General features: G+C 41.3%; 1 protein-coding gene across 2 annotated transcripts in view; it reads left to right on the plus strand.

Moving 5' to 3' along the window:
* THSD7B (thrombospondin type 1 domain containing 7B) overlaps positions 1-26,326 on the plus strand; it is a 278,232-nt gene that overhangs the window by 45,148 nt on the left and 206,758 nt on the right. For both annotated transcript variants that reach the window (XM_086615669.1, XM_086615670.1), the window contains exons 2-3: positions 8,554-9,349; positions 19,111-19,362. In XM_086615669.1, the coding sequence (XP_086471795.1) occupies positions 8,554-9,349; positions 19,111-19,362 (1,048 nt within the window). The remainder of the gene's footprint in view (positions 1-8,553; positions 9,350-19,110; positions 19,363-26,326) is intronic.

Raw genomic sequence — 26,326 nt, forward strand, 5'->3', positions numbered from 1 at the left:
TGCACATATTTAAAAATAGTACTTTTCACATGAATTAATTATGCTGTCTGTTGCCAGGGAATTGTTCTCGTTGGTGTTCTCCGTCTATGCAGAAGTACTAATTAGTAGCAGTTTGGACACCGTGGGAAATCCTGCCCATTGTATAGCTCTTCTGTAATGCTTACTAAGAATAATGACTGTCTGGCCCATATGCTAGAGAAGGTATTTCTGTGTAAGTACGTGGTGTCTATATTTTACCTTCTGCCTTTTCAGTTCCAAGGGCTTTGGGCAGCCCCACTTCTGCCCTCAGAGGGTGGTGAAGCAGTGGAACAGGTTGCCCAGAGAAGTTGTGGATGCCCCATCCCTGGACATGTTCAAGGTCAGCTTGGATCAGGCTTTGAGCATCCTGGTCTAGTGGAAGGTGTCCCTGCCTGTGACGGTGGGATTGGAACTAGATGATCTTGAAGGTCCCTTCCAACCCTAACCATTCTATGATTCTACTCTGGAGCAAGGGAAGTACCGACGTGCAGAGGGGCTGCCTCAGCTGGAGCTCATGAGAGCTCCCAGCAGGAGAACATCTCCCAGTCACACATCTGTGCCTGTGTACACTTCAGCTGTGCAGGGGGCTGAGGGAGTTAATGCAATTCCAGCATTTAACCCCAGCCAGACTCAATTTCAACTCCAGGTACCATTCTGGATTGCGATTCCTTTACCGTGGCCTATTGATCGCCATAGTATCTGAAAAAGTATGTACAGCTTCTGTGCTGTAGTGGGTTATAAAATATGTAAGTTGGGAACGGCGTGAGGCTGAGTGGAAAAAATGTAGTTTTCCCTTAAAATGATGTCTGGAGAGGGATGCACACGTTTCTGTGATTATGCGCACGTGGAGTAAATTTTGATACTGCAGAAAGGTTTTGCAGGTGTGCAGATTGCTGTATCTTTTCACAACTTTTTCTGTGAAACAATTTTTTTTTTTTGTGGAAAAAAATTACACTTGTAACATTACAGAACGTCACTATTATTCAATGTATAAATATAATTTAAACTTTATGAAAGATTAAGAAAATTAGAAACTGCACTTGCCACGATTTGGAAGAAGGGAAGGCAATATCTTTGGTGTTTGCCAGGTAAGGAATTGTTGCAGAACAAATACAAGAATTCTCTTTGTGTCTTGGAGCTTGAATACCTAGCGAACGTTGAACCGCTGCCAATGCTTCCTCCTCAGCTGTCCCACCTAGGTCCCATCCCAGAGCATCGAACCTTTGACAGTGAAATTTCGTGGTGATGTTCCTTTAGGAATCCGTTAGTGCTGATCTTGGTGTTGTTTGGTAAGGTTTCGTTGAGGAGGTGTGGACAAAGTCATCTCTTCTGGAGCTGAGAGTATCACCTCTGTGTGGTTCCTACCCGCTGCTGGACTATTAGCAAGAAGGTGGACCTGGAGTGAAACCTGGGCTTTCCATGCCAGGGGAATGACTCGGAGCGACTGCCTACGTGAAGGGTGGCGAGGGGAAGGCTACGTATGGAAAGGCAGAAAAAGCCTTGTGCAAAGCTTGCTGGTGTTATACCAGCAATGTAAGGGCCTGCATAAAACTGGAGTGCACCTTCTGAATCACCCAGTTCCTACAGGAAAATATGAAATAATCCTGTTCATAACTGTGTCAAGCTCCCTTCTACTTCCCTCAAAATATGGGAATAGACCTCCTTGACCTCGCTTAAAGGGATCTCAGCTTTCCTAGGGGCTGGAGAAATGTAAATGTTCCTAGAGAGGAGGCTGGGGATCAGAAGAAGGTATTGTTTTGATACCAGCAATGCCCGTGTATTTTCCCTGCTTCCCTGCCGGTAAACCAGGCAGTCTGTGTTGCAGGAGGTGCTGGGTAGCCGATGTTGTATTGATTCTGGGTGTTTTTCATGGGGAAATAACGGTTTCTGGGGAATATAAGCCCCAAAGTCAGGGTGGAGTGACTGAAGAAACATTTTTTCAGCTGCGTTTTCTATTAAGGTTACATTTACAAACTCTTTATAAAAGCTGTTATGTTCTAAAAGGAATCAGTTTTCATAGATGTTTGGAATTCTAAAAAGGTCAGAGTTTGGTTATAACTGCCTATAATCCGGTACTGAGATGCTTTTAATCTCATACACAGTAAGCTACTCATAGTTGTAATCTGCTGATAACATCTATTTATGCTTTTTGTTTTTATAGTATACATACATTTATATACATCCCGGCCTCATATCCTAGTGCCAGTTGCTATGAAGGCAAGAAATCTTTTCTCACAAACCCTCAAAATGTGTCAGATGAGTGTTACAGAAATGTTTTGGAATGTGTGGGTTGGTTTGTGTGGGGTTTTTTGTTGTTTTTTTTTTTTTTTTTTTGTTAGTGTGTTTTTTTTTTTTTTTTTTTTTGACTAGGAGTTGAAAGAAAAGAATATTTTTCCCTGGGCTGTCTCTGGGGTGTGGGCACATGATTGAGTAGCTCAGCTAATGCAGTTTACATTAGTGCTTAATATTGAGAAGTCCTGCCTTCAAGTGCCAAGGGGGTAGTAAATCACTGAATTTTCATAAACAGCAGTGTTCATTACATTTTCCTGCAGAATGTCTTTCTTGCTGGAGTGTGTCTTGAGTGTTACCGCGTGTGGATAATAAGGCAAAAACCTGAAATGTAAAATTGGAACAAACTGCTGCATGGCTGTAAGTCACTAAACTTCACTTTTATTCAGATCTAAAATAAGATGAATAACTAAGCTGCTGAATTACTCATTTGTGTAGGTCATGAAAGTTTAAAAAAGTGCTGCAGGTATTTAAAATTAATCCCAGGAATCAGAGGAATTTTATATGCCCTGTGTGACACATTGCAAATAGTACAATACTCTTTCATTTTGTATAGCATCTTTCATACAAATTATAGTATAAAGTGTTTTACTGAATTGATGTTAATAATAAATAGCAAAATAATTGAGACGATTAAGTATGGGCATGGAAGAAAAGCTGTATTTTGGTTGAGATTTGATGGCAGATGCAGGGGAGGAATACAGGAGGGCTCTTCTAGAAAGCAGGGAGCGGGCAGTTATGCTAACAGCAGCTATACTAATATTACTTTGTAGTATAAAATACCTAAATGTATCAGGTCTGGCATCCTAGACTCTGTACGGCACTGATCCCAAAGATTCAGTCTGCAAGAAAAGATGGGACTGGACTGAATACACTGATATGGAGAGACCATCATGTGCAAACCATACGACTTTCATGAGCGTAGTAAGATCTTTGTCCAAATCATCAGAAATACTTTTTCTTGGCATAATTTTGAGTGTCTTTGCATCGTGCTGAAAAAAATGAATAGTGGTGAGAATATATGTGGTAGTTCATATAATCTTTAACAGTTTGATTCATAATAAATATATGTCCAAATCTCATTTAAAATAAATAATTCTCATGAAATTAGAGAAAATTTACATAAATTTCATGAAAATGTGTCATAAACTAATTCTGAGGAAATAATTCAGTGGAACTTTTGCTGCTGTTGCTAATGGTTAAGGTTAATTGGTTATAATGCTGTTAGGAGTAAAGCTCATGTGTTGTTTGAGTCAGTTGTTATCTGTTCTCAGAAATCGCAGAATGGGTTGGAGCTTTCCGTTTCATATAAACATGCTCTGGTGGAAGGATACATGGATGGTGGGAGGATGCTAGAATGACTTCCAAAGTGTTTTTATGATGTTTCAAGCAGAAGTATTCAATCGAAGTGGATGCTGCAGTGATCTTCTGGAGTTACGGTCATGTCTGGGGAGTTATTCCTCAGCCAGGCGTGAATGAAGTCGTATGTCTCTGTTCTGATATTTGTGGATCTTTGTCTGAGAATTAGTACTTTCTGTTTAGAAACAAATTGTTAAGGTCTAGAACAATTGCTCCTAAGTTTGATACTTAAACTGGTAGACAAAATAAAAAAGTGTAGAAAATAGGACTATTCCAGTGATTGTCCATTCATTTTTTCAGTGTTCCTTCACTCTTTTATGTATCAGATGTGACTTGGAGAATACCTATTTGAAATAAATTACTAACACAATACTCTATTTAACTGATTGCTGATCTTGTCCTAAGTTTGTAAATTAGTACATAGCTACAGGGACAGAATAATCGTGGAAGATGCTTATTGTTGAATGAATTCTCAGACGGTGAAATGGTTACAATTAAGCTAAATGTCACATTAAACAGAGCATGATTATTGTAGCAATCCTTATTAAGCAATAACATACTTATTAAGCAGCCCTTATTGGGATTCCTGTTTTAGGTTTGACGTTTAGCAGTGTTTCATTTTGTCTGTAATACGTAATTATCGTCTCAATAACCTACTTGCCTTATGCTTGTGTGACCTGTGCGTCAAAGAGCAGATGTCACTGTATCCTTTCAGACATAGTTATTGCATAATTTTAGGTAGGTCTTGCAGGCAGGCAAAGCAAATCAGTGCACACTAACTCAAATAAACATTTACAGTGTTATTACATGCTTTTAACGGGATTAGAGAGGCTGTATGGGATGATAGTACTGTGCTCATTCTATCCGGTAAAAGATGGCAAACAGAACAATGTGCAGTTTTTCTTTACTAGATTGACTTGAGTTATTAATCCCTTTCACGTCTTTATTACTTGTAGTGTTATAGATGTCTTGCAAGAGACGGTAGGATGACTTTGTTTACAGTTTTCCATAAACAAAGAAATCCCACTGTCTCTTACAATTTTTGTGCAAGTCAAGCAAGTTTTGCCTAACTCCTTTTTTTTAGAAATTGTTGTTTGATTGAATTTCTCTTTGATTTGGTTGACTTATGGATTTATTTGTGCTATTGCAGGTTCCTCGGTTCTTTGCAGGTCTCAGTGGTATTTTTTAGGGAAAACCTTTTTTTGGCGTGGTAGGAAGTGGACAAAGGCTGATATTCAGTTAGGTGCTCCTTCATAGAGTAATCCACATTGGGAAGGACCACGGGAGGTCATCTGATCAAACCTCCAGCTCAGAGCTGGTTCAACATTGAATTCACACCAGGTTCAGTCAGATCTTGAAAACATCCAAGGATGAGGTTCTACTGTCCCTCAGGACAGCCTCTTCCAAGGGTTGTCCTCATAGCAACAAGTTTTTTTTTTTTTCCTTATATCCAGTTGGGACCGCTCCTGTTTCAACATGCATCCACTGTCTCTCATTCTCCCACCTGGGCCCTGCTGTGATGAGATCAAACATCCATCCAGTATCTGATTAGGTTACAGTGGTTAAGAGACAGACGATACCTATCCTTTACCTTCGTCTTTTTGTACTTTCTATAGACAGATCACTGTGAAATATATTTCATTTTGTTTAGTCTTTGGCTTTAATTACCAATGGCCTCCTGTTCCAGATCGGGAGTTGTAAAACATGTTTCTGAAATTCTGGCTTTTGATGCCTAAATTCTCAGTGGATTTTTAATAAAATGTAGTTAATATTAATTCACATTGTGCTAAGATGTTTCTTTTAATTGACTCAGATTTATTTCAAGGAGAGTGTAAATTTAACATGACTCGTCTAAAAATAATTAAATTCTAATTACAAAGCAGACTATTGGCTAGGAAGTATTTACATCCTTCTCCTTTAAGTTACTGAACAGGATATTCAACAGCAATGAAACATTGTAGATAAGTTTACTGCTGCGTCCTGAAGAGTTCATCAGGAAGTGAAAAAAATCTATAGTAATGGGATTTGCATTTAATTTTTAACCTTATTTTTCATACTTCTTTTTTTGGTATGCCAAGAGCAGGCTACGTTTTTAGCGTGTTTGCCAGAGAATAATTGCAAATTGTGATGTGTCTAACGATAGTGTAATTACTTATGAGTCCTTGCTTACTTTTTTTGAGGTAATTTTTCATTCTAAATTCAAATCTGACATTAAATAATGGCCGCTTCTTGCTAAGGCTTCTGCTATGTCTGTCTCTATCCTGTTAATGTAGGGACTGGTAGATCTGCAGCTATTACAGAGAGTTCATGAGTAACACCCAGGAATGTATAAAAAGTACTAACGAGATGAGTTCTGTGCGGTGGTGAAAGAGCAGTGGTAGGTTTGGTGAGAGTAATTTGGCCAGCAACTGCTTTGTGTACTGTGTGAGGTTTTTTTAATGCTATTTTTAATGCTATTTGCTATCCTAAGAAATAAGTAGTAAAACCTTAATTGGTGTAATGTGTTTCTAGCTCCTATTGATAAGTAAAATATTGTTACGCTCTATGCTGAAGTGAAACAATATCACTCTTGAATTTTTGTTTTAAAAGCAAAGTAGTGGAAACCGAACGTTTCCTGTATTGATGCTTCCACATCTCAAAAAATTAAACTGCATTTGCTGAACTGCTTCAGAGAAACAAGTGCTGAAATAAGCTCATGATATAATTGACTTGCGATGCCTAGTCTTTGTGCTAGTTACTTTCCTCTGTTAATAAAAAGCCACCTAGTACTCGAGGTTTGAATTTTGACTATTATTTTTAGTAAGATGACAGTATATTCATAATCTGATGTCTGGATTTGAATCTTGTTGGCATTTGTAAGAATATTCTTTTAAGTCAAGGTGAAGTATCAAGAATGAACATTTAAATTGTCAGTGGACCACTTCATGTAACTGAGCTTCAAAAGCATATTTAAAGATTCATATTTTTGCATATTCAGCTTTTAAGCACATTCAATTCTGTTGAAAACCTGTAGTGAGAGTAGTACAGCTTGTAGAGCACAGTATGGTTTGATGCTGCCTTTTCCTGTTCAAGATATGTGTCACGGCTGAGCGCCTACCTTGGACTGATATCTTCTGGTGTGAAACAGGCATAAAAGGGATAAAGATTTTTTTCACATAGCCTGAAAGATTCAACAAAAGCTGGAGCTGTCTAAACCCTGACGACCCTGGAAAGCCCTCTTGCCTTGTGCCTGTCCACCACAGGAGAAGGTCCCAGACCAAGGGCAGAGTTGCCATCCTGGGCTGGAGGATGAGGGAGGTGGAACGCCCATGGAAGGGACATGACAAGAATGTGGGATGTGTTGGAGGAGAAGCTTGGCTATACCCAGTTCCTATTTACTTTTCCTCTTCTATTAACAATGAAAAAAGAACAGGAATTTTATTTATTTGTTTTTATTTTTCATTACACAATGTCAGGCCGCTGGCTCTGGAGGATTAACTCCTCTGTTCGTGAAGAAAGAACAATGAGATTGCCAACAAAACTGCCATCAGCTGAATGAAATACCTGGTATTATAATTGCAGCCATTATGGGGCTGCTTTTGGGTTTTATGTTGTGTGTTTGGTGTTTTGTAGCATAAGCATGTAACTGTTTCCGGTAGTTTTAAAATCAATTTTTGAAAACTTGACTGGAGTAGCATTTCTTAATATAAATCGACCTGTTTATTGTAAGTTCATTTTCTGCCTTGAAAATAGTACAGACGATAGGGTAGTCACAGGGTATTTTCAAGTAAGAATTACACATGCAGTGTTCTTACCGAGTGAAATGGCTCTGTTATGAGGCATTGGGAAGTTTTTAAACTTAGAAATGAGATGAGACCCTCTTGAGACACGATCATCAAAATCCCTTTAATGTATTAAGATTCGGCCCGAGTGCTTTTTCTCTACCTTTTCTTTTCAGTTTGCAAGCAATTTTCTACTTTATAGCCCTGAGATTACGTTTTTGGCTCAGCAGGTTTTTTTGGAATAATGTTGTCACAGAAGACTCTTTCTGTTTAGCCTTGTCTGATTAAGCTCACTTGCAAATCCTCAGATTAGATTCATACAACTACATATATGTGTTCATGCGCTCCAGAACTAAAAATGACATTGCTGGGTTTGATTTTGGTTTCATTTCTCATCCTGAATAATGAACTTTACCACCTCTTACAGTGCCACGTGCTGCAAATGGAAACGACTTACTCCATGTATGTCCCAGGGTAATTCAGCAGTCGAGGCACATGAGGTGCCTTCTCTGCTGTCAGGGCTCTGCTCAGCAGCACCCTGTGGGACCTATCCTGACTGCACACACTGTTATATGGAGTCAGTCCCTCCATTTCAAGCTCCTATTAAAAGTATTCTCTTATTTGCATAGTCTTTCTCCTTGCCATTTTATCACCGCAGATGATGATTCAGCTGCTTCCCAGTGCGCTTTATTCCATTGACTAATTGCTCTATTAAGACTGTTTTTCTCTTATCTAACTTGACTTTCTTTTCCTATTAGAGTATTGTTCCTTTATGATCGTTTTTATATTCATTTGTACGAGTGAAATTAAACGCTCATATTTCCGCAGGCTTTGGGATGCATTTTACTGCTACAGAAACGTGCCTGACCTGCCTTTAATTTGAGATGATGTGGGGCATTGGAAAGTACCATTTTTCACCCTCAAGTTTCTTTGAATGCTTCATGTCTAGCGATGGGAATACACTGGGTGGATAAGTAACTTGGAGCCTTTAGGAAGCCTTTAACCAATTTTAGGGACCAGCTGGTAGTTACACACCTTTTAACACATAGCAGGATATGGTTTGGATGCTGCTGGGCATGAGGACGAATCCATGGCAGGAGTATTGCACGGCGTTTCTCTTTTGCAGGTCACTGGGGCCGGTGTGTAGGTGACTGTGGCTCGAGCGGCGTTCGGAGCCGGGCTGTCTGGTGCACCCACGCGGAGGGCTGGACAACGTACCACGCGAACTGCAACCAGAAGGACAAACCCGAAAGCCAGAGGAGGTGCTTTAAAGTCTGCGACTGGCACCTGGAGCTCTTCGAGTGGGAGGTTTCGGGATGGGACAGGTGTGGGCTCGTTCCCTTGGCTGGCGGTGAGGCAGGCGCCGGGGCTTGCGTCACCGCGCAGCACGGGCTGCAGCGCCGGAGCGTCCGCTGCCTCCAGAAACTGAACAGAACCGTTGTTGCCAACGAAATATGTGAGTATTTCACGCCGCAGCCGCCCGCTGAGCAAGCCTGCCTGGTGCCCTGCCCGCGGGACTGCGTCGTATCGGAGTTCTCCAGCTGGTCCGAGTGCGGCACGGGCTGTGCCAAGAGCTTGCAGCACCGGATGCGGGCGGTCATTGCTCCTCCTCTCTATGGAGGTGCCCCGTGCCCAAATCTGACCGAATCCAGAGCCTGTGGTACTGTTGCCTGTCCCCTCGGGGAGGAGGAGCACACCTACAGCCTCCGAGTGGGCTCCTGGGGCGAATGCCGGCTGCCCCATCATAAAGACATTGACCTGGTGGGGAGGACTATGCCAGATTTCGGTTCGGACTCTGGAGAGCAAAGTGTGGCTGGACTTCAAGGCCATAAACACCACCACCATCCCAGAGAGGTGGAGATCGGTTACCAAACCAGGCAGGTCAGGTGTGTAAGGAGCGATGGAAAAAACGCGGCGCTGAGGTAAGAGTGCTTCGTCTTTTATTTCGTCCCCAGTGGATTTGTTTGACGGAGTTCTTGCTCTGCGTGGCAGCTCCACAGCTAATGCACTCCCATTCCTGAGTTTTAAATGCAAATTTTTATGTGTTTTCTTTATGGTCTTTTAAAAAATTTAATACCCTTCTTGAAAAGCTAGCATATGCTGAATATTTTGCATACTTCTACAATTTATGACTGTTTAATTCATTTTATGTGTTTAGTAATTCTCTTCTATTTTTATTTTTTTTTGTTGTTTTGAGGAAACATCGAGGAAATGGAATTATATATCACTTTGTACTATTGCTGAGCCCCGACTGTGGGAGAGGGAGGTTCTCAGCCATGTGCTGCATATATTTGGCAGAAGAGGCAAAAAAGCTTAACCTTCTTCATTCTTACAAATCAACACTGGATAGAACAAGTCTGAAAAGCTTGGCCTTGCAAATTTACTAGAAGGTGTTTCTTGGAAGGACAGATCAGTGAGCAAACCTGTGGTTGTCCTCCTGCTTACTGAGAAGTGTTCCCGTCTGGGTGTAACTCTTGGATGCTGATGCTAGACACGTGAATTGCTTTTCTTTCTTGTCCTCGTGTGTTTTATCTAACAAATTCACTTAGTCTTTTTAGGTTGCTTTGCTGTAATTCAAATGTGAAGGTTACAGTAATGTACAGCAAATAATGAAAAGATTTATTCTCTCCATTTCTCACATTTAAATTTAAGGTATCTAAGTTCTGCCATTTGACTTCAGGTTGGATTTGGGCAGGTGCCAGGAGCTATAGATGACTGAGAAATTGATTGAGTTCTGAGAAAGTAAAGATTTCTGGAGAACTCCTTGTGTTCTGTTTTTCGAGGATGTTAGAAGTTCTTGAAGAATCCTGCTCCTGAATTTTGTGGAAATCAATTGGTTTCTCAGTCACCTATAGCTCCTGGCACCTGCACAGACTCGAATGGCAGAGAGAAGGGGTTATTTTACATCCAGTTCTCTACTCCTGTTAATGTCTGTGGTGGTTTTGCACACATACTGCAGTGAAAATATACATTCTAGCCTTTTTCTTACCCCCTCCTATTACACCTGTAGCAAAGTATGGTGTTTTTTTTTTATTGATTCAAAAAAAGTCAAGGTTTGTGAACTGTTCCAGCAGTTTCTAGCGTCTTGACTTTACTACTCATCTCTAAATATATGCTGATTCTAAATACACAGATTTTATGCTCACGCAGCTGCTTGACTTTAATGGAGTCACTTGTGATTCATGCCGCCGTGCGACCAGCAGCAGGTTTATGTCTGCTGACACTTGTTAGCTGTGCTTCTTGCATCTCAGTCCTTATCACAGGCTCTGGGAAGGGGATCCTGACTTTATTAAAAGTTCACTCGCTCCATCCTCACACGCTCACTGCTATATCCACTGTAAGAATGGAAGACACAGTTTTTATAAATGTTTTCTCTTTTTGATGCTGCTGCATGAGTTTCTGGATGAAAGTGCAGAGGGTCCTTGGAGCTTTAGTTTTAGTGACTCTGCCCTTGATTGAGCTGTCTTCTTGCTTGGTCTTTTCTGGGTTTTTTAACTGATCTAGCCCTCTTTTTGGGAGCGTACAGCTCTGTTATCCATCTCCTGGCAGACTTTCTTCTGCTGAGGCCGTGTCTCTCAGATTTACTGCAGAGAGCTGAGCCTGACCCATCCCTTACTCTTAACTCCAAATACAAGAGGAAAGCCCATCGATTGAATAGAAGACAAAAGGTAATGTCATTGTAGTGTCCAGATAGTCACGCTTTTCCTTTCTCCTTTTGGACCTAAAATCCAAACCTAAAAATCCATCCTAAACCCCAATCCATGTTTAATTTCAGGGCTGAAGTGTCACAAATACCCGTGACAACAACTCCCTTTAAGCATCCTCAGTAACGTCCTCCTCGTTGTGTTGGGCAGCACATTTGCTGCCGTTCTTCTGAAGAGTGGACACGATCTTGCAGATGTTGCTTTGCAAGAGCGGTGGTATTCTGGCTACTGATAAAGAAGAGTAAACGCGTTTTCATAACCCTGTAGCGGGGTTTGGCGGGCAGCCATGCGTCTGCTGGAAAACTGGAAAGAAGCACCTTATTTGTGCTTTTTTGTTTTCCTGACTGAAATTTTCTATTTCAACTAACACCTTTGAGTAAGTACCAGCGAGAGATTATTAAATTTCTGGAAAACTGAGACAAGAGAGAGGAATAATCCCAAGATGTGATTTAACGGTGAGCTCTGAGCTGCTGCTCTGCCAGAGCTTTGCCACCACCCGTCCTCCCGCCTCTGCCTGATTCTTGCAGAAAAGCGGTGGATAACGGCAATGGTCAGCAAACCACCCCAACATGTTGAAGGCCATGTGAGGAGAGGAAATGTGTGTTCATTTTGCCTCCTGATTTTATAATGCAGTGGCAAAGATGCCTGATTTATTATCAAAGTTGTTTAATTTACTGATGTCTAGTCTCAGGGCTGTGGAGCAGCCAGCGATGCTGGTGAGCAGGAGCTGTCATGGGTGCTGATGGGAGAGGGTACCGGTTATGCTCCACGGTGTGAAAGGACAGTCATTTGCCAAAAATTGGTTTTTGGTGGGCTTGGATGCAAGCTGCTTTTTAAAGACTAAAAGATTGAACACATTCACTTCTTACAGATGCCGGGTTCCTGGCAGAAAGTTCATTTTGGCCTCTTCACTAACAAGTTTGAGATTGATGGGAACTGCAGATGGGGCGACCTTTCTCTTGTGAAACAGCACAAATAGCAGCAGCAGGAAACGTGCCTGAAACTTGTTTTCAGTTTTTCACTGATGCTTAAGTTGTGCCATTGAGCCCTGCAAAAAGGATGCTTTGGTTTTGCAGTGAACCCTCAGGTAGGAGCTGAAGAATCCTTTGCATTATAAGGAAAATACTTCTTAAAAATTTAAATAATTGGTCCTATGAAGATCTGTGTGTCTGTAACAGCCTTAAAGGTGCAAGCAAAAATCCTAGAAATATTAAAGGTAAAAACTGTAAATGGGAGTTACTTGGAGAGGAGCACAAGCGCATGGAAAATTGGACGTGCTATATTAGGGAAACAGAGCAGGGGAATATTTTTGATGAAATATTTTTTCTGTTTGGAGGGTCTACATTTGTCAAAATGAAAGGAAAAGGGAGAAAGGAAGAGGAAGGGGAGGGACAGATGTTTTTGAAAACACTTGCAATGAAGACAATTGAACAGCAGAACATCAATAGACCTTGAGACAGGTTCATTTCTGCTCAGGAACAATTTTAGTGTACAGACTTTATATTTGTGACAATAAAAGGAATAACATCAAAATAGAACTATTTTATGGATCTCATTTGAAGCTTTTAAAGACTCTACTTTGAAAAATGATTTCTTTTCCCATTCTATTTCAGGAAGAATTCAGATTTCGTTCTATTTAAAAAGAGTTTTAGTTTTGCATTAAATCTCATATCCAGTAATAAACTCAAACGTAAGCACTTCCATGCATTTTAAAAAAATAACAAACTCTGAAAAAGTTACAAGAAAAGTACGTGCTAGAATGTCTGCTCTTTTTGTTTTTCTGTCTTGTTACAGTTGTAAAAATCTACTGAATAATGAGACAAAAAAAGGAACACAAGTGCCTTTTTTAAAAAAAAATATATGTAGATTAGACATTAAATTGTAATTTAGTGAAATGAGTGCCCCTAGCTAGACATTGAAATCCTAAATAAATTTAACCTGATTTTCTAACGTGGTGTGTGTGCTCGCTAGGCATAATGAGAAGTTAAAGTCAGGAGCACACGGTTTTAGTGGTTGTTTTTTTGTTATTATTATTTGGATTAGGAGTCTTTTTAGGTACATATTTCTTAAATTCTTTATTCTACATGTAAGATGACAAGAATGATATAATAGAGTTGGATTGGGGTTTCTGTTTACTTTGCCTTTGTAAGTGAAAATTCAGGTCAAACTGTCGAGGGATAACCCATCCGTCAAGGCTGAGGTAGAGTAGCATTCAGCTCTTTTGTTTGCCTCTCTAATTTGAATTTCCATTATCCATTTCCTAGTGGATTGCACTTAGCCACTGTGCTGGTGTACGTTTTCAGGAAAAAATATTGGCAGTTTCTAGTGTTGACACTCTTCTATTCTCTGGATGAATACAAAATTTTGCAGTCCAGAGGTGGAAACGCTGTGCTGTAATGTGCTTTTTGATGGTTATGATGCTGATCTGGGAGAGGAAATGTGCGTTCACATTCCTCCCAGAAGATGTAGGAATCAAGGCTCGGTGCTCAGGCTTGAAAACAAATCCCTGAGCTATTGGATGAGAAGGAGATTTTATTTTCTAGTGGTTTTAAAAAAAGTTTCATCTCTAATTTCCTTGAAAAAAAAGAAAAAAAAGAACTGTGACCTTTTTTTTTTTTCCATTTTCTGTAAGAGTAAGGATCTGGTGCATTAAGTTTTGGAGACACCAAAACTTAGACATCGTAGACACTAAAGCACTGTGTTTATTTGAATCATAGGACTCCCAACTCCCTTTCCCTTTGATCATTTGGATGGCAGCCAAATATTCACTGTCTTTCTTTCTACCCTGGTGCAGAAGGGGCTTGTGTTTATTCTGCCTGAGAAGCCTCCACTGCACAGATTGACTGTATGGTATTGCCAGTATCCAAAATAGCCTTGGCAGCCCTTGCGGACCTTAAAATACGTTATGAATCCTTGGAAGTATGCACGCTAGCATTGATTGCCTGTTCCCTAAGGGAAGAAAAAGTGTTTGGATGCTGTTAGAAACATGGCAAGACTGCGTCCATCATTAGGCCCTAATATTATTAGCCAAGTGCAAAGAGCCTGTAGTGTTTATTCCAGTAGCCTGTAAGGTTGCATCATTGATTACAGAGCAGGAGATGACATTAGAAAAAGGCAAAAAATTAAAATGTGTTGTTATTAGTGTAGCTTAGTTCACTTCAGTGTTTTCTTGCATTGTACTGCGTGGATTTGACCACGTGTTCCCTGACCAGGCTGGGCACTTCGGAGGAGCCCTCCCGAGCTGCTGGAGAAGAGCCTGGCTGCTGAGGCGTTACCCTGTCCTCCTGGTAATGCCTTCCGTACCGGCAGCGTGGGCTTGGTGGTAGCCTCTTAATGTGTCAGAAATTATTTTTGGAGATGATCCTTTCAGTGTAAAAGGTTCAACAATAACTCCCTGTCTCGTCCTGTAGTGTAAGGAAATGCATTCCCCTTTCGTTTTAAACACGATACAGCTGGGAAAGGAAGCCAGGGATCATTTCTGTGCTGTGCTCAACCCGATCTAACGATGCAGTGGTCCTGGGTGGTCTTGCTCTTTTTTTCCTGCTGATAGACATATTTCCACTCATTTCCTTACTGTGGATGTGATGACTATGTGACTGTAAGGCATGTTGCATGGCTGCATGGAGCTGATGGAAAATTTACAGGTTTTTTTGTGAGTTACTTTTTGTCCAGAACAAAAAGCTTTTCCTCTTCTTCCTTTTCCGCTTGTAGCTGCGGGACCATGCGAGTGTAAAAGCTGCATGAGCAGGTTTGCTTTGGTTTAGTGTTTTTTTTTTTTTAAAGATGTGGTTTCCTGCCCTTTGGTACAGAAGCGAGTAAGAGGGCTCTTTGCCACTGCTAATGAACTGATCCATCTTACACCACAGGTAACGTAACGGAGGTTGTGAAACAGTTCCTGTAGTTTTGTAGTATCCATCCAAGTGTGTAAGTAGAAAAAAGCAACAATCACTTAAGTAGCCTACTACGTCACAGTTACCAGATTGACTCCCAAGAAAATATCTAACCTGATACATTAATACGTGGAAAGCTGGTTTAAAAACTGGGCTTATGTAGTGTCTCCTGTCCCCAAGACCTCCTTCCTCTTCCTGTGGGTTTGGATACAGCCACAGCCGTGTAAATACACGTCTGGTTTGCAGCCTCAGCTCAGCAAGTGTCTCACACACCTGGGCTTTATCTGTATTAGTTTGTCCTAAATACATCTGCGACGCGAAAGACTCTGTCTGAATTTCATGCCAAAGCGTGTTTTTACATTTGTCTTTGTGTTGCTCGGTGTCACAATTAATTTGACTTGGAGGCTCTGAATGAGTAGGTACAAGTTAATTAGATTTGCTTTCTGTTAGGCAGTTGCATGTAATTCTCCCTCAAAAACATCTACTCAAGCAGATGGCTGGAAATTGCCAGCTCCACGTCTTGTTCACCTTAAGGTCAACAGAGTTATCTCTTTAGCCTTTTATAGTAGGAGCAGTGGAGGGATTTTCAGGGAAAGAAACAGCTATTCGGTCTTTGCATACTTCAAAGGCTTTTGCAAATAGCAAGGATGATTGCTGGGCAGAGATGTCTTTTTGCAGCCAGAATGTCGGCATAGCTTTGAATCCATTAGGAGAGGTATCGTAGGTATTGTCTCACTAAGAATAGGGACCAGCAATATTAATTTTAAAGAAGACTCCAAAGCAGATTTTTAAAGGCTTCATTTTATTTGGTATTTCAGTAAAGATCAGACCAGACTCAAATCTTTGCAGCAGCGCAACTCCAAAAATAGATTTGAGTTTTCGTACTGATATCTGAAGGCAAAGTTTGATCACTCTTAAAATGTGGACAGTGGGATCGAGTGCACCCTCAGCAAGTTTGCAGATGACACCAAGTTGTTTGGTGTTGTGGGCACACTGGAGGGAAGAGAAGCCATCCAGAGGGACCTTGACAGGCTGGAGAGGTGGGCCTGTGAGAACGTAATGAAGTTCAACAAGGCCAAATGCAAGGTCCTGCACGTGGTTTGGGGCAATCTCAAGCACAAGTACAGGCTGGGCGGAGAATGGATTGAGAGCAGCCCTGAGGAAAAGGACTTAGGAGTGCTGGTGGATGAGAAGCTCAACATGAGCCGGCAATGTGTGCTGGCAGCCCAGAAAGCCAACTGTATCCTGGGCTGCATCCAAAGCAGCATGGCCAGCAGGTGGAGGGAGGTGATTCTGCCCCTCTACTCTGCTCTCATGAGACCCCACCTGGAATACTGCATTCAGCTCTGGAGTCCCCAACACAAGGACATGGAGCTGCTGGAGCGAGTCCAGAGGAGGGCCACGAAGATGATCCGAGGGCTGGAGCAACCGTCCTATGAAGACAGGCTGAGAGAGTTGGGGCTGTTCAGCCTGGAAAAGAGAAGGCTCCGGGGTGATCTTATAGCAGCCTTACAGTTCCTAAAGGGGGCCTACAGGAAAGCTGGAAAGGGACTTTTTCCAAGGGCATGTAGTGATAGGACAAGGGGCAATGGTTTTAAACTGAAAGAGGGCAGATTTGGATTAGATATAAGGAAGAAATTTTTCAGTCAGAGGGTGGTGAGGCACTGGAACAGGTTGCCCAGAGAAGTTGTACATGCGCCATCCCTGGAAGTGTTCCAGGCCAAGTTGGATGAGGCTTTGGGCAACCTGGTGTAGTGGAGGGTGTCCGTACCCATGGCAGGGAGGTTGGAACTAGATGATCTTTGAAGTCCCTTCCAACCCAAACCATTCCATGATTCTATGATTCAGTTACCCTCCATGCTGTGTTTTAAAAAAAACTCTAGTTTTCTGGTACAATCAATTAGGAGAGTGATTCGTATGTGCTACAATTTACCTACTCAAAATCAGGAATTCTTATTTCTTGTTAATGTTGTGGCACAGGTGGCTCACCTGGTAATTGTTGAAAAAGTATTAAAAGGGAAGTAAAGTTACCATTCACGTGACTCCACCTAACCTAATGTTCCAAACAAGACTCAAAATCCCTGGGTCAGTAAGCGCGGATATAACAATTATTACTTTTCAGTACTTCTTTCAATAGTATTGACGTTCAGTGCCAGAAACAGCTTTGCAATCAGTTGTATTTGACAGGTAATAGAGGAATGAGACATCTTTTTGAGTTGTAAGCAAGAATAATTTTATTCTGAGTGGGCTGTATCACAGACTGTTTCTACTTTATGAACTTGTTAAAATAAACCCCAGTAAATTCATTCTCACAGCACCTGTGAGATTAATGAGTTTTATTCTGGGTAAAGAAACTCAGACAAAAAGTTGTTAAACTTTTTTTTTTTTTTTTATTTAGTTTGAAGTGTAAATTTAAGCCACTGCTGTATTTTGCTGGTAGTTGAGGATCCAGTCAAACTTGGTCCGGTATCAGCGGGAATATTCCTATTGACCTTTGTGAAAATGGGACCAATTTCTAGACCGGAGGAGAAGCGAATGCATGTCCTTTATCTTCTCTGCTCCTCCTATGAGACTGCCCTGCAATCCTGAAATGATTGCCCCAGACTATTTTCTTTAGAGAAAGTTAAGTTAGTCAAACTGTGCTATAAGTAATACCAAGTGAGGTAATGGCTGGTTTCCTGGCAGCAGCTCTGGATTTCACGCCTTTTAAGCGTACCTGTATTTGCTCCTTAGAATTGGCAAAAGCCTGACCGTGAGCAAGTGGAGGCTGGAGAAGACAAATTTAGAGAGGGTTCACACTGAGTTCATGTATAGTCTTAATTGCGGAGGCCAATTTGCATCATCAGTGGAACACTAGGCAGAAGTCAGAAAATCTTGGTTGCTTTTCTCCTGGTGACTCCTTTTTCTTGAGCTTCATCTTTTTTTTTGCCCCATCCTATCCTTCATGGTGCTTCAGTGATGTCTGTTTGTACGTACCTCCGCCCTCTTTCAATATATCTTTTCTTGCTCTGTTACCTCAGCTAAGGGTTTTGAGAGACAAGAAGTGTTTTTTCTCCCATTTTGGGAGATGAGTGGTGACTCTTTGGTTGATCTTTGCCTGGGTTGAGGTGGAACGGCAGCAGCCGTGCTCTGTGGGTCCCTCTCAGCACGTGCTGGGCAGCCAGGCCATCAGCTGGCTGAGACAGAAGGGGAGGAGCAAGGAAAGATGGTGGCCTTAGTCTGGAGGTTTGTTTTCTCCCAGAAGTATTTGCTACATTTACCATACTTTTCTGTATTGTGAAAAGCTATTGTAACTTTGGAACTCCCCTTAAAAAATTTATTCTGGGCCCCTGTACCTTGATACCAAACCTCAACAGTTGGCAGCTCTTAAAATTTGGTTTTCTATTGTACTGGGTCTTGTGTGGTGTCTTGATGTGTTACAGGATGAATGAGGAACATGTCCTAATGTCAGCAGGAGTAATTGAGTCCCAAAATACAGCCACAGTTGCAGCATTCCTGGGACTCTGGTGGTTTGTCAGGTTTGGAAACCCTCTGACCTTGTTTGACAGCACGTGTTTGATAACAACCTCACAGAACCAACACCTTTCTTATTAGTGTGTGACTAAGTGCTCATGAAAAGAGCAGAGTTGCTCAGCAGGACGTGCTGACACCTGGACGGATGGAGGGACGGCGGACGGTTAGTCCTGTACACGGGATGATGGGCATGGTTACCAATGGCAGCATTTCTCTTGGGCTTGGCTTTTATTTTCTGTCCTGGATAAACTGTGAAATTCCAACTGTACAGGAGCAAATATAGTGCTTCTCTCATCTGTTTTAACGTGAAATAAATGAGGTATGTTATTTGCAAACTACTCAGCATGCAAGATTGCACCCAGAACTCCCTGGAAATGTCTTATGTGCACTGCATAACAGCTCCTCTTACTTTCATTGTATTGGTGTTGATGCAGGTCTTCTGATTTACCTCAAATGACCATGGATTTCTTCTAGTTTGAGGCCAGACTCTGACTTTGGGTGAAATATTTAGAGGATTTAGGTTAAAAAAAAAAAAAGCAAGACCTCCTAAGCTGTTTTATTGTTTTCTTATTGCAGTCTCTGCCTCCAGGGTCCTGTCCCTTTGACCTTCAAGTCCTGTGTCATCGCTAAAGACTGCGAAACGTCCGAGTGGTCCGCGTGGAGCGCCTGCTCGCGGACCTGCGGCTGGGAAGATCTCGCTCCGGGCTTTCGGAGCCGGCGCCGCAGTGTGCGGAGCGTGGCGGTGGGCGCTGGGAAGCAGTGCCCAGAGTTGGAAGAGAGGGAAGCGTGCAGCACAGGAGGGAAAGAGCTGCTGCAGCCTTGCCCCAGGTATGGCGAGTGCTTTTAGCCTGGTTTTTGGAAGTAAAGCAGCCCCTGTTTGATAACTGCCTTGTGCAAAGTGAAGCTTCTTTGCTCACAGTCTGTGCAGGTCACACATCATGCTTTCTGTCTGTGCCTAAAAGATCATTAATTTGGTCATTGTTAACTATGATTAGTGATATCATTTATTGTCAGTAATGTTCTTGTTGCTATTATTGTTAGTGCTATTACAATAATTATACTTATATATAGAAATAAATTTAAATTACACCCACTACAGTTTATATTTTTATATTTTAAAAATTAAGAGCAGATACGCTTGCTCTCTGAAGGGGCTTTCATACTAATTGCTGTTTTGGAGAATTTCCTCAGCTGCACAGAGACTGGGCAGGTCTCTGTGGCTGCGCTTTTATTGGCTTTGAAATCGTAATTTTTACATAAGATCTAACGATTCCCCTTCATCTCCCAATAAAAAAAATCCCAGTCCTTGAGGAAAATGGGAACTGATCAGAGGCAATAGCTTGGACTTTACTCGCTTCCCTCCGGCTACTTCTTGAAATGGGAAACTTTGCAGTCCCTGAGTGCTTGCTTGGTTTATGGCAGTCTTTGTTTCGGCAGAAGGTGAGGATCTCGCCTTTCTGGTCTGTAAATCCGTGCCATTATGCCTGGCCAGGCAAGCATAGGGGATTGCTAGTTTGCTTTGCAAAGAAAGTGAAATAGTGCTTAATTTTTCATGTGACATGTTCTGAGATTGACTGTAAAATGCTTCAAGATTGATAAAATTTTGTATGCATGCAGACAAATCTCTGTGTCTGTGAACGAGTGTGTTTAATAGGAGGTCTATTCAGTGCTTCATGAGTTTCTGGGGCTTTGCCAGATACTGCCAAAACCTTTGATAAAGCCTTTGCAAGATACATTTCTTAGGAAGACGTAACCTGTAAAAGTGTGTCTGTATCGTTGAGTTCATTCAAAATCAAATGCTGATCATTTTTATGCACCCTGCTAGCAGAAGAGAGGAAGTATGTAAAAAAAAGTATTCTGTTGCTTGATTACATCCTATGAAAAGACTCTTACAGGGTGATTTTTGCTTCTGCCCAAACGCACATCAATTTCGAAGACAATAGATTAACACATTGTCTCGCTGATTTTGTATAGGAGCGTGGGTGCAGGTGACACCTGATTGAGGTAGACCAGCTGATAGTTAATCAGGGAATGAAGAGATGTGTCTGTCTCTCACCTCTCACTTCTACTTTTTGACATTGCACCGTGTTAAAGTGCAAATGATTGTAGGAGAGGCCAAAAGGTGAGAACCTGCGTGACATTGATAATTTTCTGGAGGTGCTACTCTTGCTATGGAAGGGAACCTGTTGTTATTTTGGTGTATCACTCCTATGCTCAGGTTTTCATGAGCCTATGAACTCTTAAACCTTCCCCATCCTGCCATACCTGCACACCTTCAGTCCTTCAGGCAACACCTCCAGTGAAGGTCACGTGCGTGAGCGGGGATAAACTGCCTGATGAGCTAGCCCAGAAAAATAACATTAAGACTTAACAGGTTAATAGAGCCACTTAACTAAGAAAGTTGGAGGGAAAAAATAATCTCTAGTGTTTCGTTAATTGTTTTTTCTAGGGATGCAATATCTGAAAATGCAGGTGGTAGGCTATGATCTTCTCACACTTTGCAGCGTTGGGGAGAATTTTACAGTAGCACCTGGTTAGTAGACTTTGATTTGGCCGTTCGATATTACAGAAATGAGCAGGAATGAAAAGCGATGATGATGTAGTATGTGCTGTGGGGCCCAGAATTTTGTATTAATGACAGAAGTCAGACATTTTTAAGCATGTTATTTAAGTGTCAGCAGCTGGTAAAGGACGTTATCAGTTCGTGTTACAGTTTACAGCCTGGTGATTTGGTGTTGGTCTTTGAGAATTGGTGACCGAGATACTAGAAGTACTTCAGGCTGGAAAGCACTAGCGTTCAGCCGTAAAGGGATGTAGTGTTAATCCCTATGAAATCATATAAGAAGTCTTTGATGCTCCCGTTCTCCTTATGTGAGCATATTCTCTTTGCAGTGTAACACCTAAAAAGATTATGCTTTTTTTCCCCTTAAATATATGCCACCTCATCTGTGGCTTTGCTGAGGCTTACCAAACAGTTATCTTTTCTTTCTTCTTCTTACAAAGAAGATGATGAATTTAAGAAGATTCAGAAGCAGAAATAAAAGACACTCTCCTTCATTTGTCTGGTCTCAACACAAACCATTCTTTCTTTCTGTGTTTGCCTAATCAGATTAGTCTTAAAATATTTTAAGATGTGAGTCCTATTTACTTTCCTGGTTCCTGGAAATCTGCTCTTTGCTATTTTTGGTTGATTTTAAGACAAGTAGCCTTTCCTTTACGTTTGTTCTTTGGGCAAGAATTTTCCAAAGCATATTCCAGGCACGGCAAGGGAAATGGGTGAGGACAAAGACCAGAAAGAGAGCAAGTCTCTGAGCAGGAGAAGGAAGGAGGATTCTCTAGAGGCTGTTTGTTTTTAATGCAGGGACAGAGAGCACCCGATGACTGAATGAAGGTACGTTATTGCAGACTATATCCACCAACATAGGAAAGCAGCAGCTCAGAGGCAGCACTTGCAGAGTTGTATTCAGCAGGGGGAGATGGTTGAAGTTATATTCCGGCCTCCTAAAAGGATCCTGAGGGGAAAAAAATACCTTCAGCTTCAAAACTGCTCTGTTAAGTATTACCTCTATGTCCATGGCAAGGCTGCAAGTTAAAGGTCTCGTCACAGGTACATGACAATTAGTGTAAATTTGCTGTTAAATGGGAAGGGCTTTTAATTTTATGGTTGAAGTTTGCAATAACTTCTTTGATCAATAGTTTCAATGCAAGAAAATAAAACATTTTAACTGCATGTAGGACTCCAGAGCTTTGTGCTGTATTTTACTTTTGGTTATTTGTTCTGAAGGGATTAGATTAAGGGCTTAAAAAGCTTAAATACACAGGAGGTGATTCTACTTTCTTTTATTGTGATATAAATTTGGGACAGTTCAATTAAAGTGAATGGATATATACGATATAAAACTTGTGTAAGCACTAAGAGCATAAGTCTATAGACTAAAGAGACCAAGAGGTTACTATAAATTGGAAAGATATTGAGCACTTGTTTGTTGCATAGCTGTCACTGAGTCATCAGTTTTAAAACAATGTATTATATCATTTTTATCCTGGATGTGTAGCTTTCGTCTTCACTGGGAATAGGTAGATTTTCCAGAATTACGATTATGTCTTTAAATCTTTCATTTTGGTTGTGGTTGCTATGTAACAAGACCGGGATTTAGAAAAAAACTCTCTTTGCTTTGTTGGAAATTCAAAGCTTTTCATAAGTTAAATGATGGAAAATGGGAAAGACCTAATTTTTTCAAAAGGCTTGACGTTACTGCTGAGATATGGGTGTGATGGTATCACTTTATAAATGAGGGTCTTTATGTGCCCCAATTAAAGATAAGGCATTAGTGTGAAGTAGGACAGACTTGTAAGGCAATGCAGTGAACCATGCTGGTAGGCTGCTGGAGTTACGCTTGGGGAACAGTAAAAACGCTACTCTTCAGCCCTTCGACCTTCACTGGTCTTGGTCATGCAGCAATGACCTCCATTTAGCTGAACAGCTTTGTTGCCTCCCCTCGGATTAGGAACCAGCCATGGTGAAGCTTTGATTTTTCCAACTCCATGCTGGACCCTTCTCCTGTGGCTGTGGTTCGGTGTCGCAGTGCAAGAGCACGCTTTGCCTTGATCATAACAGAAACCGATGGGACCTGCTCTTCTGCTTCCTCAACTGGCTGTTTAGCAGGGAAATTCAGAGCACTGCTTATGATGTGAAAAGATGTGAAAAACTTTTATCAGCCAAGTTCCCTCCTAGACACCTCAAGTATGCACTTCATTGTTTCTAAACTAGCAGATTTTGCTTGCCTGATTTCTTAAGCAGACTGATATAGCTGTCTGTGGATTCTGGAGGTCTGCGTTTGGGATGTTATCTAGCTGGTACTCTAACCATTGGCAGTGGGGTCTGGCAATCTTTGAAGTAGCTAGACCTTCTGTAACTCAAAAAGTATTGTCAAAAACTGGAACCACCCCTGGGAATGGTGAATGGGGTATTGGCCGCTTAGCTTAACGCTGATACAGCGCATTTCTGGTACGGTCTCCTCTAGCAACAGAATGTCTGTAGTGGCTTTGGTGGGTTTGGTCATCTTCGTTCAGTTGGAGAAATCACAGTCATGTGGTAAACCCACCGTGGATATTGCTAATCGTTTGCAAGTACTGGCTTGAGGTTGCCAAAGTTACAAAAACCCCGAAGTATATGCCAGCCAGTAATCTTGTTTCTTTAATGGCTATTAACGAGCTTCTGGATAAATATGAGTAGAGATTATGCAGTCAGTTTCTCTTCATTAAGTAATGTTAATTCTCATTGTCTTTAGTGTAAAAGGGGAAACTCATACCACTAATAAATACTTGAGAAAAGATGGTGGGGAGGTGGGGGAAGGGCTCTTTACATTAGTGATGGGTGATAGAACAAGAGGAAATGGGTATACACTTAGTCAGGGGAGATTCAGGTTGGATGTTAGGAAGTATTTCTTCTCTGAAAGGGTTGTCAGCCACTGGAATAAGCTGCCCAGGGAGGTGGTTGAGTCCCCATCCCTGGATGTGTTTAAGAATAGGGTGGATGATCTACTTGAGAATATGGTTTAATGGGGATTAGGGATGGTTGGACTCGATGATCTCTAAGGTCTTTTCCAACCTAGAAATCTATGAACCACATATCGACCACACTGCTTACAACCCTGCAAAGAGTCTGCTGCAAAGCTGTCTGAGGTGACCACAGCCGGCTGGAAAGGTCTTGCATTAGGCTTCCCACTCAGTGGGACAGCAATCCCTTGGATGTGTTTCTGGTGTAGTGGGCTTGTTAGTGGCTGTGAAAACATGTATCTTTTAAACAACTAATGCTTGGGGTCAAGATTTGTTACCGGAAAACTCCGGGCAGCTGAGGGCATGCCCAGCGGGAAAAAAAAACAAGATGGACTGATGGGGCTGAGGCTTTAAGGAGCTCACAGCAGAGCAATTCCTGGCTGGAGCAGCCGATAGCTGTTCATTAAAGACTGCTCTGCAGTGTAGCACAGTATCCACTTACTCTGCGAAAATATCTAAATGGATTTTTTTTTCTTTTTTTAAATTCAGGTGCTGATGAAGTTTAATTATCTCTGAGCTCAGATTTAGTTATTTTGCATAATTTTAATCACTGATGGCCCCATTTTTGTAGGTGTTAACTCCCACAGCTCACACTGAATAGGAGAAGGAGGTGCTCACACCTCTGGAAAGCAGTCTTTAGGATCTAGAGTTGACAGCTGGCTACCTAAGCCAGATATTGATAATCAGTTTGTCTTTAGCCAATTATTGTTTTAAGAAATACTTCCCTAAACCAACTATTTCCGTGTCTCTGGAAAGATGTGTGTGTTCTATATTTAAGCTTCTAGCTTTGAAAGCATAGACTTGAAGAGCACAATGTCCTGAAGTGGTGTGGAGGAGGAATCCTCTTCACCTGATGTCTGATGAAGAGCACTTTTCATTGCCTTTATGATAAGAGGAAGGTTGCATTTAACACTGCAAGCCTAAGAAACGTGATTAGGAGTTTCCAGAGGGAACTACTAGAAGAAAAAATCTGTGGCTGTGCTTTATATGTTGTGGGAGTTCAAGTATTTCATGCTTGTCATGTGAAAACTGTATTCTTTATTGTTTTCTCTGTTGGTAATAAACCCTGTGAGTGTATCCAAATTTGCACATGATACTGCATATTATTTAAGAGAGCATGACAGCTCATCTTAAAAGTACCTGCAAATTAAAAGTAATTGGCAGTATTCACAAACGTTTTCCATGAGTATGTTACAAAATTCCTAAGTGCTTCGTGGCTAGAAATCATTCTTATGCCTGTATTTACAACATAAGTTAAGAGAACATTGATGTGTGCTCAGGCAAGCTAATGTATTTATTTATTTTTCGTATGATTTTGAGATGCATGTTTCCTTGCCATCGCTGTAGTCAGGAACAGATACTCACTTTGGAGAATACACGGAATTACAACATGGAAGACTTTTTCTGTAGAGGCACCTCGTTGCGCTTGAGCTTACAGTGATCAATCCGCAGGTTAACAAACATCTGTAGTTTTAACAACCGTGAATCTGCTGTAACAGGAGAGAGCGTTTTTCTTGAGGATAAAAGAAAGAAATTATTTTGCATCCTTTACATTACACAAACCCCAAAGGTTGTATAGAAAAAGTAAACTATGAAATTTAGAGGAGCAAAGGAATAAAGCAGCGGAAGTGTGAACAGATTGGTTATAAAACCAATATTGCCTAAGATTTGCATTTGGGAAGCTAAGAAAGACTTCGGGCTCTTATTTACTTTACTGATGCTGTGACCTGTGAATCGAAATGAATTATGCCTGTGAAAACTGTTATATTAGAAAAATACTCTACATTTTCAGACATGATGGGAAATAACTTTTGCTTTCCACTAATACACAGTGCTGTTTTCCCTATAGTTTTAATAAGTTCTTCCTGGCATTTAAGCTGGTACATACCAATGACGATTGTCTGTACAGCATTCACACATCTGTGCTTCCCTGAAAACTGTTAATGCTCTTTAGGTGTGAACTCAATATGGAACGGAAATATTTTATCTGGAGCTTGCTGTGTATCGCAACTTCTGGAAACTGAAGTGAGAGAACTGAGTTACTTTAGCCAGTCCCTTGCAGAAATTGGTAGTGCCCTAGGTGTTCATAAAGCTGTCACCTGTAGAAAAGCCACCTGGTGCTTGAGACTCCGTTGACATATGTAGGGTTTTAGCTATTAAGTGCGTTTCAGAGTGAGGCATTTGGCCCTTGGCAGAGAGGGGTGGTCTAGTGGTTTCAGCAACATGTTTGAAA

The sequence above is a fragment of the Tauraco erythrolophus genome, chromosome 8 (assembly GCF_009769465.1).
Source record: "Tauraco erythrolophus isolate bTauEry1 chromosome 8, bTauEry1.pri, whole genome shotgun sequence".
Taxonomy (NCBI): Eukaryota; Metazoa; Chordata; class Aves; order Musophagiformes; family Musophagidae; genus Tauraco; species Tauraco erythrolophus.